Below are 16,300 nucleotides of genomic sequence, written 5' to 3' on the forward strand. Positions count from 1 at the left end.
GTATTGGTCAAACAGAGAACAGTATAAACTCTCAAAAGAGGGGTGGAGGGCAGTGCGAATAAGCTCTCAAAAAGCTCATGGGCTAGATGGTTTTTCTGTTGGTTTTTTTCAAAGTCATTGGGAGATTGTGGGTGACACTGTTTTTGAAGCTGTGGCTTGTTTTTTTGAGACCGGAAAAATGGAGGTTGATGTCAATGGTACCGTTATATCATTCATTCCCAAGACTAAAGATGCTATAAAGGCCATAAAATATCGCCCAATTAGTTTATGCAATGTCTCCTATAAAGTCATTTCTAAAGTTATGGCTATGAGATTGGGTCTTATTCTGCTTAAGATTATACAAGGGAATCAATAACCACTTATTAGAGGGAGATTAATCATTGATAATGTGATTGTGGCGTATGAGGCATTACACTCAATGAGCCTTCTTGCACGTAGTAGGACCAGCTATATGACAGTGAAGCTTGATATGAGTAAAGCTTATGATAGGGTGGAATGAATTTTTGTGAGGGAGGTTTTGACACGTATGGAGTTTTTAGAAAAATGGATTTGGTGGATTTTGCAATGCATAAGTACAGTAACTTATAGAATACTTGTTAATGGTTCTTTCTCAGTTATCATTTGTCCAACGAGAGGCATTAGACAAGGTGATCCACCCTCCCCTTTTCTTTTTGTATTATGTACCGATGCCCTTAGTAGTAAACTAAAATCAACACATAATGCAAATCTGTTTAGAGGGTTCCCCTTTGGTAGAGGTCGATTACGTGTTTCACATTTATTTTTTGTCGATGATAGTATTTTTTTTGTCGAGCTGAGGATGATGATTGGAGTTGCATTTATGATATTTTAACCGCATATGGTAGAATTTCCGGACAGATGATTAATTACAACAAGACTAGTGTCTTCTTTAGTAGATTTACGTATACTCAATTAAGGGTAAGAATGATATCAATGATTGGTGCAGCGGAAGCTAAGAGGTATAATCGTTACTTGGGTTTGCCGGCAATGATTGGTAGATCTAGAAGGAGTGTTTTCCACTATATCTTGGATAAGTTACGAAAGAAGATTAATTGTTGGTCTCATCGCAATTTATCTCAGGCTGGGGAAGAAATTTTCGTCAAAGCTGTCCTTCAGGCTGTACCGACTTATGCTATGCAGTTGTTCAAGTTTCCAAAAAGTCTTTGTAATGATATTTGATCAGATAATGCGCAAGGTCTGGAGGGGGAATCATGACAATCAGAACTACAAAAGTTGGCTACCATGGTCCAAATTATGTGAATCAAAGTGGGTTGGTGGTATGGGTTTCAGAAATTGTGAAGCTTTTAATGATGCCTTGTTGGCTAAACAAGGGTGGAGGATTCTCAATAATCCAAATTCCTTGTCTAGCCGAGTCCTCAAGGCTAAGTATTTTTCTAGTTCTGATTTCCTAAATGTGGCTAAGGGGAGAAATGCTTCGTTTCTATGGGCTAGCTTATTGGAGGCAAGGAGTTTACTACAAGATGGATTGAAGTGGAGAATAGGAAATGGTGCTAATGTTAAGATTTGGCAAAATAATTGGCTTCCTAGATCAATTTATTTTGGCCAACAGGCGGAGAACTTGGGGTTTCAAATTTCATCCTTGGTTGAAAATGTAATAGATTGGGATAAAGGTTGGTGGAATGTCGATCTTTTAGAGATATTGTTTGATGCCGATACAACTCAGCTTATACTGAAACAGCCTCTTAGTTTAATTTATATTCATGACTCTTTATACTGGTCTGGGACAGCGAAATGGAGTGTATTCTGTGAAAAGTGGCTATCATCGTGCGATGGAAATTAGGGGAAGGGAAACAACTTCTCATTATGATCCCCCGAGTAATTTTTCTGATACAATATGGAAGCATATTTGGTCCCTACAAGTTCCCCCTAATTCAACCGAAGTTTTTCTTTGTTGTGCTGTTCATGAGATCTTGCCTAATAATATTTTGTTGCACCAGCGTCATATTAACCATCAGTCAGTTTGTCCACTGTGTAATGGAGATGCTGAGACTACAATGTATGTTCTATGGGAGTGTCCAGCTACTAAGGATGTTTATAGTGTGAGTCTCAAGAAGCTGCAAAAGATGAACTCTACATATCAGGAGTGCTTTGCTCAGTTCTGGTTAGATACTTCATGGAGTCTTTCTTCCCTCGAGCAAGCTGCTTTAGCTATTACTATGCGAATGATATGGTTGCTTCGAAATAAATTTGTTCATGAAGGGACTTTAATGCACCCAACATAGGTTGCGCAACACGGCATTCTAACTGCAGAAGAGTTTGCAGCTGCTCAAGTAGGGGTGGGAAGGTTTCAGACAATCTCAAACTTGCCTCAGGTACAACCAAATTTGCAAATTATGGAGGGGTCCAGTCACCAATTTTATTAAGGTTAATTAGGATGCTGCTGTTCAGTTGGAGATGAATTGTACTGTGTTTGGTGTTGAGCTCCGTGATGATAACGGGGATATTATGGCTTGTAGTTCAATGGTGAGAAAGGTTGCACTAGAACCTACATTAGCTGAAGCCATGGCAGCATTGTATGCGATCAAACTGTCATGTGAATTGGGTTTTACTCATTTGATTTTCGAAGGGCCCAGTTATTAGTGGATATCAGGAGATTACTTCTGAATGTTTTTAGTTGGGCAGCTGTCCATGTTAATCGATCGACCAATAACGCAGCACATTATCTTGCGAAACTTGCTTTTCATCTCAATCAAGATCAGCAAGTTTGGATTGAGGAAGCCACCTGCTCCATCATGCGTATTGTTCAAGAAGAGAAAGGTTCATGGGAAATAGCCCAACGGAGGTCTACTAGTTTATAGTATAGAACTTTTCTGGAGTTTTTTTTGGTATGTTTGCAAGTTCTTTGTTTTAAGTCTAGACTACTATTGTAGATGGTTTCATTCCACCAATTTGGTGGCCCAAATGCCTTTAATGACCTCCAGTTCTTTTGCTCATGAGGTGGGGGTATCTGAATATATTTTGGTCTTTGACCTTTTCAAACAGAGAACAATAATAATGAAGATTACACCGATTAATCTAGCTTTCGAGGAGTTAGGCCTCCCCCAAAGCACTAGTCAAGAGCGATTCACTCAGAATTTTGAGTAGTGGAAAGTAAGTATTAGAATTTTCAATCCAATATATACATCAATAATATTATCCACTTTGGGTTGTCCAGTTCTCGTGAATACATTGGGCACGCATGACTTTGTCTTCCTATGAGGTCATCCTTTCGGCATTCGAAAGGCCCCACAAGTGGACTATAATGGTTAGGTTATATCGGACTCAACAAGTGGACTATAATGGTTAGGGTTACTTGTGGATGGTCCGTCCTTTCGGCATTTGAAAGGCCCCACAAGTACCACTCACTTGTGGGTGATCCGTCCATGAGGACATCTGAAAGGCTCAACAGGTGACCCAAACATGTGGAGCTGGCTCTGATGTCATATTAGAATTTTCAGTCCAATATATACATCAACAATATTGTTCGTTTTGGGTTGTCCAGTTCTCGTGAATACATTGGGCACGCATGACTTTGTCTTCCCATGAGGTCGCCAATCTCAATAGTGCTCTTGCAGAAACACACTTAACTGTGGTGTTACTATGGGATGTTGTCTTCTAGGAAAACATGTTATTGATGGTTAGAAGCTGAAATTATCTATATATGTTAACAAAAGCATGAGAAAATTTATTAAAAATTTTATTTTATCCCTAAGCAATGATAACAGATAAGGATTGCCGAAAGTTTTTGAATCCGATCCTTGATTTGTACAAGAAGTTATGAAAACCTATTAAACTTGAAGCCGAAACAGGGAATGAATAATTTTCAAATGTTTATCACATGGCAATTCAATGCTCATGAAACATTAGAATTTAACATCCCTTAAGATATCATTGTTGGACCATAGCAGAGGTCGTACATGTATGATTTTGATGATTATATATCCTATGCTATTTGATTATGTGACGAATTTATCTATGCGTTAAGTGAGTGTGAAATGAGTTAGATGAAAAAGAAACTTAATTTGAACATCATTATATCTATTTTCTATCATGATTAATCATGTTTTAAATGAATTAAGTGATTCTGGACTTGTTCATTTTCGGATACTCAAATCTGTCCAGAAACTAGTTTACACACACCTAATTCCAAATTGTATATCTTGTTCATATGAATTTCTATTGATGTGATTCTTGAACAGAAATGGAGTTAAGATATTAAGGAACATTTTATAGGCAGAGTGTTTAAGCCAATTCTAATTGCTCCTTGATCAATTATGTGTTGGAAGTTTCTGCACTTGTACAAATCCAAATTTGTGATATTTGAGCTTTTCTTACTAAATTGAGTGACCATTGTTGGGAAATGTCCTAAATTGAGTGACCATTATGGATAAACATTTTAATGTTGCCTTTGGGTTTTAAATATTTTATTTAATATTTCATTTATGTATGAATGTTCTATCAATGTCTAGGGATGTTATTTATAATAATCATGGATACCCAGATACACTTTATGTGTGAGTATAGATAAACACAAGATTTACTATTACATCCGAAATAAATTAGTCACAACCAGATTAACAAAGCTACTACGCGTAGTGGATAAATACAAAGTAACCAATACCTTAGGAGAAATATGGACATTGGAGTGTTTAATAATACACAAACTCTCACTTCAATTCACCGGGTGTTGCATGGAGGATATATTCGTACACATTCCACAGGTCAAAGATGGGTTTCTAATAAGGAAAGCCTCGATTTAAGAATCGTACATCTTCAGGAGTTCATCCAATGAGTTTAGGTGGTGTTAAACAAACATTGGATTGAAATATTATTCCTAATCATAGGGCTTGACGGTAAATGATAATATTTTGGGAGCCTAGATTTGTATGTTCTACGAAGTTCCCTTGGTATCCTTATTTTAGTCTCTTGTCCTATTCATGGAAGATTGACAAAATTCACCATATCACAGCGATTGTTGGGACATTACAAGAATAGAATTTGTATAACAAATACATATAATTTTATTGGGTTTTGGTTTTCCAAAGATAACCTTAAGTTAAAATTATTTTTGTTAATATATATAAATTTTTTTAAGTGTATTTATAATAAACTAATAAGTCTCGAAATTTTGATTTACATTATAAAATAAATATTTTATATAATCGAAACTAAAGTCAAGAATAGACCAATGAGTAAAATAATATTTGAGTCTTTAATTCTTGACGGATTGGGCCAAATAGAAATCTAGAGGTACAATAAAGTTGGACGGATCCTAAGAATTCCAATTTTGGGTCTAGCTAGACCCAAATCATGCTTTGAAATGCAAGGCATGAATGACCTTAAACGGAAAACAAATCGACGTCGATTATTTGAAAAATGCCATTTTAATACTTAGTGAACAAATGTTGGACACATAGGTCTAACAAAAATTCTTTTTTCCATATAAGTACCTCTTTTTCTACATAAATAGTTCTTTTAAAAATTAAAAATTACATAGTCCCACATTTGCCTTTCTTCTTCAATAGGCAAGGATAAAAAAAAATACTTAGATCTAGGGCACCTACACTTCATCTCCACCATCGCCACCATCACTCCTCCACCACCGTCGCACCTCCACAATCATCTTCTTCATTTTTATTTTCTTATTCTTATTCTTTTTATTTTTATTAGGCTTCATCTATGTCTTGTTAAAGCTGAGATGTAATATGAGATCTGAGATCGTAATATAAGTTAATATCTAAGATCGTATGTTATTGTTTTCCCCCGATTATTTGCAATTGGTAGCCCGTTGTTTGTGTTATCCCTATTTTCTATAGAATTGGAACTTCCAATCAAAAGGAATACAAAAACAAACAGGGACTTATTTATTTGTCTAAATATAAAGCACTCCCTTGGTTTTGATGAGACACACGGTTTTGAGAGCTGCGTGCGTAGCACTATAAAGGCATCTGTGCCGAATTAAAAACATAAGAGAGAAAACCCTAAGTGGCCATGTTGCATCTAGACAAGGTAACCCGTATGTGGTTGTGGTTCACCATCAATCGGTGTTTTTTTTTGCTTTGCTCATATGCAAGGAGACTAAAGGGAATACCAAGGAAATAACGTAGGCACTCGAAGTGGTGGTTTGTGCGTTTAAGAAAAGAAGAAAGCTAAGAATCTCGATATTGAAGAGGTTGGTTATTTTCTAGATCTTCTTGATGCCATGTTTCTGTGTTTATCTAGTTTTAATATTTTTTAGATATAAACCTAGAGGTTATTTATAAAAGATTAAAACTTGTTCTAATATGTTTGTATGCCATGTTAAAAATATTATTTGTAACCAAATAAATTTTTAGAAGAGTAGCAACAAGGGCGATTGCCGACTAGGACGATTATCGACAAATATTTCCTCATGCCATTGATATGTGACATGCCATGACAGTTGCAAGAGTTGCATTGTTAGTTTATTAGTTGTCATTTGTTCTGTAATTATTTAGGGGTCAATTGTATTTCATTCAGTTGCTTTTGTTTCAATTGGCTCATGCTTGAACCCTGTTAGTGGGTTGGTAGTTGAGTTTAGTCACATTCTCATTGTAACTGCAAGCACTACTATAATACGTGTTGATGAAGGAACATAGGATAACCATATTTGAGCCAAGAATCCTCTTCTTTATATCTCTCTCTGTTCAGTTCTCCTTTCTCAGTTCTTGTACGTATCATTGGTATTAGAGCTGTTGATGGAAACCCATGGCAAGTCTAATACAGAATTCCGCAACGAGGTTAGCAAAATCCTAGCCCGCCATGAATCTAGCTTCGACCAAGTACACTCCACCATTCAAACTATCCTCACCGAACTACAGTTCATCCATGTCTCTTCTACCCGAGCCCAAGCCAATGGAGTCGACGACATCAACCTATTTGCCATTGGAGAGACATCCCAACCAATCAGAAGCAATTTGACCAGTCCCCACAATACGGGACTGAAGTTAACCTTCCCGGGGTTTTCTGGAGGTGATCCAACTGGGTAGATTTAGCAACAATTTTTTGAGTACCAACGAATTCCACCACAACAGCCTGTATCTCTTGCTTCCTTCCATCTCGAGGGAATTGCCTTGTAGTGGCATCGTTGGCTTATAAAGGCTAAGGGGCCAATGGTCTGGGGGGAGTTTACAAAGGAATTGTTGCATCGCTTTGGACCCACTGAGTATGAGGATCCATCTGAGGCTTTTAGCTGGCTCAAACACACCACTACTATAGTAGCATACTAGGAGGAGTTTGAAAGGCTTTCACAGTTGATTGACAATTTACTACAGGCTTGGATGTCAAGGTGAAGAAACCACGTACCTTGATTGAAGCCCTCGCGATCGTGAGATTAATCAAAGAACGCAATTCCCTGCAGCGAAAGTCCTGTATCTTTGCACGCTTACCCATACCAGGCCCACCAAAATCCATTCTTGGACCCCTACCAGCCACCTCACACATCACCTCAAACACCAAACCAAACCAAACTCCACCCATACCACTACTATAAATTCTTCCACATTCAAGCAGATCACGGGGCAAGAGGCACGAGAACGACGGGAAAAATGCTTATGTTATTATTGCGATGAGAAGTACATGTCGGGTCATAAGTGCCAAAAGCCGCAGCTCTACATAATTGAGGATGTTGAACCATCGGATCCTACTGAAATAAGCCCAAAATCTAGCTCATATGTCAACAGTGACATTGTTCTCGAAATTTCATTCCATGCCATGTCCGGGGCTGCCCATCCTTAGACCATTTGAGTTCTTGGCAAATTTTAGAACCACGACATTACTGTGCTTATTGATGGAGGCAGCACGCATAATTTCATTGACCAGAAGGTTGTTAAAAAGTATGAAATACCAGTGGCAAGTGATCAATCCTTCCAAGTCCTGGTTGCTAATAGGGAACGGGTTGAATGTATGGGTCGTTGCCTATCTCTCACGCTTCTAGTTCAGGAGCATGTTATAATTGTTGATTTTTATGTGCTGCCCATCGCAGCCTGCCAAGTCATGCTGGGTGTTCAGTGGCTTGAGGCGTTGGAGCCTATTGAGACGAATTATAAGGAGCTTACCATGGGCTTCACCAAGGATAGGGTTCGATACCGATTCCAGGGCTTGCAGAGGTCTGAGTTAGAAGCCTTATCAGATAAGAAACTCCACCAATTAGAGGGCAATGGTTACTTGTTACAAATCATGTTGAGTCCTATTACAGATTCCCCATTGACGCAGAAGGATGAAATTGACAATTTATTGTAGCAGTACCAAGGAGTCTTTGTTGAACCTACATCACTACCTCCACACCGAAATCATGACCACACTATCCCCCTACAAAATGGTGCAAGACCTATTAGTGTGCGGCCATACCACTATCCTTCTTATCAAAAGGCGGAGATTGAAAGAATGGTTTAAGGGCTACTTACCACCGGATTAATAAGACCAAGCACCATAAAAGATAAGTACCCTATTCCTATCATTGATGAACTACTTGATGAATTGTATGGTGCTAAGTGTTTCTCTAAGCTTGACCTCAGTTAAGGGTTCCACCATATTCGTGTCAAAGATGAGGATATACATAAGACAACATTTTGTACTCATAAGGGCCATTATGAGTATGTTGTTATGCCATTTGGCCTTACTAATGCCCCATCCACCTTCCACAGTCTCATGAATGACCTTTTTCGATCATTTCTGCGCAAGTTTATCTTGGTCTTCTTCGATGATATCTTGGTATATAGCCACAATTGGGAGGATCACCTACAACATTTACATACAATCTTAGACATTTTGTTGGCTAACAAACTGTTTGCAAAGCTGTCCAAATGCAAGTTTGGAGTTTTCCAGGTGGATTACTTGGGCTATTTGATCTCACACGAAGGTGTGGCTGTAGACCCATCCAAGATCCAAAGTATATTGAGTTGGCTCGTTCCTCTCACGATGAAATCTCTTCACGGTTTCCTTGGGTTGGTCGGCTACTACCACAAGTTCATCCGTGGATTCAACACCTTGACAACCCCACTAACTCGTCTTCTTTCCAAAGATGGGTTCCATTGGACTCCCGAAGCTGTCATGGCCTTTGATGTCTTGAAACATGCCCTCACTTCACCACTAGTATTAAAACTGCCAGATTTTTCTCAGTCATTTGTGATTGAATGTGATGCTTGTGGCGTAGATATTAGAGCAATTCTCATGTAGGACCAGCCGCCCGTTGCCTATTTGAGTGAGGTTTTGAATAACTCCGCCTTATCCTTTTCTACTTATGAGACGGAGATGCTAGCCATGGTGAAGGCCATTAAAAAATGGCACCCGTACCTAGAAAAGTCTCAAATTCCTCTTAGAGCAGCGAATCACTACTCCTGCTCAAGCTCGATGGCTTCCCAAAATCTTGGGGTATGATTATGTGATCCAATATAAAAAGGGGAAGGATAATCAGGGTGCGGACGCTCTTTCACGTGTTGTCGAAGTGGAGTTGGTTGATATTTAAATTCCAACCGCTAATTGGTGGTCCCTCTTACAAGATGAAGTTTGCTCAGATCCTTTTTATATGAAGATTGGTGACTTATCTTTATAGTCGGGCTCCCACAAATATTCTAAACACGATGGAGTGTGTTCTATCGCAACAGAGTTCTATTGAGTCCAGCTTCCTCCCTCATTCCAATTGTCCTGGTAGAATACCACTCTACTCCTAGTGGTGGACATTTTGAGTGCCACAAAACTCTTGCTCAAGTTCAGTCATATTTTTACTAGCCTAATATTCATAAATATGTGAAGGAATTTGTTCGTAATTGTGAAACTTGCCAATGGTGCAAAACTGAGTGTCAATTGTCGATTAGACTTCTCCAGCCACTTTTTATTCCTGATAAAGTTTGGTCTGATGTTTTTATGGATTTTATTGAAGGACTTCCTAATTCAAAAGGGCGGACAGTCATAATGGTGGTCGTTGATCGACTAATCAAGTATCCCACTTGCCTTTACAGCTGCAACGGTTGCTCAATCTTTCATAGATCAAGTAGTTCGCCATCATGGTATTCCAACTTCTATCGTCAGTGATCGGGATAAGGTTTTTGTGAGTTCTTTTTGGAAAACTTTATTAAATTGTAGGGAACAATACTATGCATGAGTTCAAGTTATCATCCCCAGACAGACGATCAAACCGAAGTAGTCAATCGTACACTCGAGCAGTATTTGTGGTGTTTCACAATTGCTCAGCCAAAATGATGGAGTGATTGGCTGGCTTGGGCATAGTACAGTTATAATACAATAGTTCATTCGTCTACCAAAATCTCTCCTTTTGAAGCTATGTACGGGGTTCCTCCTCCCACGATGTTGTCATATGTGCCTAATACTACCAAGGTACAAGCTGTAGATGATCACCTGCGCACTAGGGATACTATATTGAAGGATTTACGACAACATTTACGGATAGCCCAAGACTGTATGAAATCAAAGGTAGAACAAAGGCGGCGTGAGGTTGTGTTTGACGTTGGTGATATGGTGTTTCTCAAACTACAGCCCTACCGACAATCCACTGTGTCATTCTGGAGTTCTCTCAAACTTGCTCCGCGCTATTTTGGTCCCTATCCAATTATGGAACACATTGGCGTTGTTGCTTACAGGCTACAACTCCCCGCCGATTCACAAATACATGATGTCTTCCTTGTTAGTCTTTTGAAGAAGAAGCTTGGCTTGGTCTCACCCATCTCTCATGCCTTGCCTCCTGTTACAGATGAGTCTATTGTTCTTCCTCAACCTGAGGAGATGTCGGGTCACTCAAAAGGGTAACTATCACCCAAAGATGGAGATCTTGGTCAAATGGAAAGAGGCACCTCCTGAGGATGCCACTTGGGAATATATGTGGCGATTTTCGAAGACTTACCCAACATTTATCCTTGAGGACAAGGATAATTTCAGCAGGCGGGAATGATATGTGACATGTCGTGATAGTTGTAAGAGTTGCATTGTTAGTTTATTAGTTGTCAGTTATTCTATAATTATTTAGTGATTAGTTGTATTTCATTCAGCTGCATTTGTTTCAATTGGCTCATGCTTGAACTCTGTTAGTGGGTTGGTAGTTGAGTTTAGTCACATTCTCATTGTCACTGCAAGCACTACTATAATACGTGCTGATGAAGGAACAGAGGATAACCATATTTGAGCCAAGAATCCTCTTCTTTCTATCTCTTTCTGTTCACTTCTCCTGTCTCAGTTCTCGTACGTATCAGCTATTGCGTAACACCTTTCTCACAAATAGTTCCTTGTGACTCTCCCTTTAGATCTACACTATAAAGCCTTTTCTTATACATTCCACGTTTGGATTTTCCCAACCTATTCATCCAAAGACACATTACATGTCTTCTAGCCAGACGAACCTCACGTAGGTATGAAGATTCTCTCATGGAATTGTAGAGGTTTGGGGCATGCCTCTACAATTAGAAGTCTATGCGCCATTGTCCAAAAAGCCAAAGCAGATATGATTTTTCTCATGGAAACCAAAAATCCTAGTGCCCGTACTAAAACAATTACTCAATCATTGAGGATTTTATAATCAAGACACGGTAGAAACTGAAGAAAGAAGAGGCGGACTTATAATCGGATGGAAGATGGGTATCGAACTAGAGATTAGCCATAAGGATGAGCATGAGTTCATGGGCGTAATCCGATCAGACCCCCCCAATCAGCCATGGATATTGGGATGCATTCACGGTCCATACTTATATTCCCGAAAAAAAAGGATTTTGGGTTTCCTTGCTTCCAGAATCAAAGGCCTCTCTTTACCCACCTCATACTTGACGATTTCAACATAATCTCTAGCAATTCAGAAAAAAATGGGAGGTATACAGTTCTCTTTTTCATCTCTAAATGGCATTACCAATCTTTTATAAAATGAAGGCTTTATTGATTTGGGATTTACGGGATATCAATTTACATGGACAATAAGCAACCAGGATCTCGTAACATCCACGAGAGATTGGATCGGGCAATATCGAATCTAGAATGGCACCAATTATTTCCCACGACATCTATTACCCATGAAACAACCATTGCTTCAGAGTATCTTCCATCCTCCTTGATAGCAGTGATCAGGTATCCTCCTTTGTCTATCCTTTTTTATTTAAAGACTTTTGGACCAAAGAAAATTCTAGCACTCAAATTTTTACAAAAGTTTGGCAACGACCCATTTTGGATACTCCAACATTCATCTTCTGTCAAAAGAAATTTGTAGGAAACATCCAGAACAATATCAAAAAAATTTCTTCTCAAATTGAAGAGCTTCAATCAAAAAATCCTTCCCATGATGACATGGCCACTGAAACGGCCTATCAACTGGAACTTCAAGAATGGTATCAGAGAGAAGAATCCTTCTGGAAAAGCAAAGCTAGGGAACAATGGCTAGTCTCTATAGATCTAAACACAAAATTTTTCTTCACCTCTACCATAGTCAAACGTAGGCAAAAAAAATCTCTCAGCTCAAAGCAACTAATGGAGATTGGGCTAATGGCAGACATGAGATAAGTACAATGTTCTCTAACCATTTTCAGTCTCTATTTTCCTCAACTAACCTCTCAACACTTGATGAACTGAATGATATTTCACAAGGCCAAAGAGACATGCTTTGTAGAGTTCCATCCAAAGATGAAATATTTAAATGCTTGTGCAGTATTGGATCATCCAAGGCCCTAGGATCGGATGGATTCAATAGTCTATTCTACAAACACTACTTGGAGATCAAACGGAGTGATGCAGTGGGCTTATGTTCATAAAGCTCATTGGGTTTGAAAATAGCTAGCATATCCATTTGGTTAGTAATTAGGGCCCGGGTCCATGAACTTTAGCAGGGGAGGGCATTATCTTTGCACGATAAAAAGGGCATAATGAAGTTTGAAGGGGAGCTTTTGGGATTGAATAGAAATTTAGTTGTTCGTAATTTTTTTCTCAATTTATCGTGTCTCTACCTCTTGTAAGAATTATTAATCGATACTCAAGGTTCTCCCCGTAAGTCTTGTAATCTTCTTATATCCTAGTGGTGTGATCAGACTTTTGTGGGATTTTTTGAATTGTTATCTATGGACATGCAAGTGTTTGCTGGTGATTAGTTGGTTGTGGGTGCTACTTCTATCTGTGACTGGTGCAGAGGATGTGTAGTTGTAGTTCATGTTTCTAGATTTGGTCATTACTATCGAGTATTTGCAACGCACTCTAGCTGTTCGATGAATGGTCTGACTGAAGTGCATCAAGTGGTATTGAAGACAATGAGCATCTGGGACTCTGTTGCTCACGATCTGAGAGACTAGAGTAGGCATTATGAAGAGGTGCCTGATCAGCTCACTAACCGATTCTATGGGCATGACCACACCCATGACGAAAGAATCGAGTGGTACGAGCAGTGCTATAACCAACTTTAGTGCGATCTCTCTCCTGATGTCCGTGCTGAGTTGCTTGAACAACACAACCATTATCCTCCATCTGACTCCAAAGCTAGTGAGTTTGGTTTAGGCTACGATGGTGACCGATGGTACGATCAATCTCGAGTTCTCGACGGTAATACCTATTGGGATGGTTGGCATGTGAATGGTTGGGAAAATGAATACAACTCTCGTGACATGTCCTATTCCTATGATCGGGATGCCAGAACCCCTTACTATCTTCGATCTCAGGCTGACAGGGAAGGTTGGTGCGATTCTGCTCCCAAATATAGGCGAGATTGGTCTGATTTACATGACTGTCAGCCTCAGTAGAGTTTTCATGCCTACCTTCTATGTGACGAAATGCCTGAATGAGCCTTTGCTTCCAGGAATAGTACATACATGATGTAATATTTCTTGCAAGTGCACAAGAGTCTATGAATAGTACGGTGTACGCAAGTACGAGGTCGATCCCACAGAGACTAGTTAATCTAATTAATGTACCTAACTTGATGAATGATTGAGATTTGGGGAAAATGAAGAATGATTGATGTAAACAAAATAAAATTCAGATTTTGTATCCAATAAGAGAAGAACACTAGGGCAATGATTTCACATAGTAATCCTATGTCAAACATTCAATTAATTAATACACAATTATGGTTCCGATTCAACGGTTGATTATTTCTTAAATATGTAGGTTCGTTTGTTCGCGGTGCCAACAAATATTATTAACAATGGATTAATCCTGTTCGGTTCGCAGTTTTTAACTCAAGGTTAATAACTCATTACGATCTAAAGAACTATAACAACCAATCAATTCCCTAAACCTTGTTCATGGCAATCGACAATTGATTTCTTTAATTTCAATTCCACTAAGACACATGAATTCGGTTTGCTCCTTAGTCCTAGCTAGATGAATCTAATTGAGCATTCAATTGGTGGCTAATCAACCAAACAAACAACATATTATAAGAATAGAAATTAAAGACAAGAATCATGAACCAAAATTATGCATTCAATTAATTAAAGTACTTGCAATAATCATACCAGGTTACATCAAGCCCTAGCAAAAAGGTTTAGCTACTCATGTTATAAGAACACAAGGAAACTAAATATGGGAACGCCATGAACCAAGAACAAGAACAAAGAGAAAAGCTAGAGACAAGAACAAAAGTTAGAGAATGTGGTTCTCCAATTCGTCTTCTATTGTGCTAGAGGACTCTTTTTATAGTGTTCACAAAAGCTTCCTTCAAATTTGACACTCCTCCTTATTGAATTCATACACGGTAGTTTCCTTCAATTGCTACAAACTTCTTGCCCAATTGGGTTTCCTTCTTTGAATCTGATTTGGTTTTACTTATTGTCTTGCTCTTCCTTTAGCATAGGTCACGAAGATCTTTTCTTATTTCATATTTCTTGTTTCCTATTATGCTTGATTTCATTGGTTCATCAGGTCCCACTTCTCTTGACTTTGAGAATTCTTTATTTCTTCAACAAGAACATGCATACCCTTTTTTCCTAACACCAGCCGAGCCCACAAATTAATATTAACATGCCTTCATCACTTTTTGTCTCATAACCCTGAAAATCAATAATCATGAATATTAGTGTAATGTTCATGTTCAATTCAATTAAAGGGTCAAAAGTGAGCGTAAAAGTGAGGTATAAAAATAGGTAAAATATCATACAATCAAATACCCCCACACTAAGCTTTTGCTCGCCCTCGAGTAAAATTAAAAAAAAATAACCTAACTCACTGTCGCAGGAACCGCGGTGACACTCAGCATGTGACACAAGCCTTTAAACCCCTAGGTGTCCCTAGTGGACGAGTTATAGTCTCGTGAGGGTTTACCAGAATGACACCCACAAACATTTAAAATAGTTCTTCCAATCTCGCTCAAGCACCAAAGATGTCTTCTAAACTAGTCATTAGTTAAAGAAATTCACAAAGAATCATGCTCAAATATATATGTTTAGAATTAGGCCAATATCAACACAACATATCTCAATCGAAATAGTGCACATTCAAACTCAATTTCAACTTCTCACAAGGAATACTCTCAAGATTCACTCAATTTAGTGGTAGTAAGGTGTTTGCACTCAATTAATCTCATGAAAACAGTCCTACCATATGCTTGCTTGTCCACCGATTCTACACTATTAAAAACATATAACTTCATGAATCAAGAGGTCTTTATTCAAGGTTGTAATGGGGCCAAGGGTGAAGGTAAAAAGAAAAAAATGGTATAAGAAATCACAAAATTTCTAAAGAACTAGTAGAGCACACAAAAATTAGGGCATAAATCATCTTGTTGGCCCATATCTTCATTCTCAATATTCAATACTCCACCAATTCTTCACAACTTCAAGATTTGCACTATGCACATAAACTTTCTTTTTTTTTTTTCAAAAAAATGTCAAATCATACTAAATATTTTTTTCTTTTTTTTTTCTTTTTTGACACATTAATGCACATGTGTTCGACATCATATTTATTCTCAACCAAATAACATCCCAACATACTTGAATACCATCAACACTTGAAAAATCTCATGGTATGCTCTACTAATCCCTTAGAACTAGGTAAATAATTGTTTTTCGGGTTAAAGGGTCATGTAGATAAGTTTCATGAATAAAAACGCTTATTTAGGCTCAAAGAGTTTTCTAGTGGATAAATACATTAGGATATAGGCAATTTGGCTATAGAGGTATCATCCTAATGCCTCAATCATATTCATGTCATCACATGTATCAATATAGTCTCAAAAAAGTTCAAAGCAAGTTCTAGAGAAACATGTAATCATGAGAGCACACAAGAAAGAAATTGGATTGATATGCATAATGTATCAATCATATAGGCTCAAAACTCACAAGGG

The 16,300-nt window shown here is 38.3% G+C and overlaps 2 protein-coding genes across 2 annotated transcripts; both read left to right on the top strand.

Moving 5' to 3' along the window:
- Window positions 1-451: 451 nt before the first annotated feature.
- On the top strand, window positions 452-1,197 carry LOC120012500. Its single transcript, XM_038863933.1, has 3 exons — window positions 452-490; window positions 615-647; window positions 796-1,197. Exons 1-3 carry the CDS (start codon window positions 452-454, stop codon window positions 1,195-1,197), a joined length of 474 nt encoding a protein of 157 aa, XP_038719861.1.
- Window positions 1,198-8,329: 7,132 nt separating this feature from the next.
- Window positions 8,330-10,800, top strand: LOC120012501. Its single transcript, XM_038863934.1, has 5 exons — window positions 8,330-8,432; window positions 8,558-9,129; window positions 9,214-9,408; window positions 9,790-9,974; window positions 10,269-10,800. Exons 1-5 carry the CDS (start codon window positions 8,330-8,332, stop codon window positions 10,798-10,800), a joined length of 1,587 nt encoding a protein of 528 aa, XP_038719862.1.
- Window positions 10,801-16,300: the final 5,500 nt, after the last annotated feature.

Source organism: Tripterygium wilfordii, chromosome 13 (assembly GCF_013401445.1).
Source record: "Tripterygium wilfordii isolate XIE 37 chromosome 13, ASM1340144v1, whole genome shotgun sequence".
Classification (NCBI taxonomy): domain Eukaryota; kingdom Viridiplantae; phylum Streptophyta; class Magnoliopsida; order Celastrales; family Celastraceae; genus Tripterygium; species Tripterygium wilfordii.

Excerpts from the sequence above, each read along its gene's own strand:
- LOC120012500 (XM_038863933.1), top strand. The coding sequence starts at position 452 with ATGACAGTGAAGCTTGATATGAGTAAAGCTTATGATAGG. Across the intron at positions 491-614 it reads TGAGTAAAGCTTATGATAGG|TTATCATTTGTCCAACGAGA; the intron begins GTGGAATGAATT and ends GTTCTTTCTCAG. Across the intron at positions 648-795 it reads AACGAGAGGCATTAGACAAG|TATTTTTTTTGTCGAGCTGA; the intron begins GTGATCCACCCT and ends TGTCGATGATAG.
- LOC120012501 (XM_038863934.1), top strand. The coding sequence starts at position 8,330 with ATGACCACACTATCCCCCTACAAAATGGTGCAAGACCTATTAGTGTGC. Across the intron at positions 9,130-9,213 it reads ATGCCCTCACTTCACCACTA|GACCAGCCGCCCGTTGCCTA; the intron begins GTATTAAAACTG and ends ATTCTCATGTAG. Across the intron at positions 9,975-10,268 it reads GTCGTTGATCGACTAATCAA|TTATAATACAATAGTTCATT; the intron begins GTATCCCACTTG and ends GGCATAGTACAG.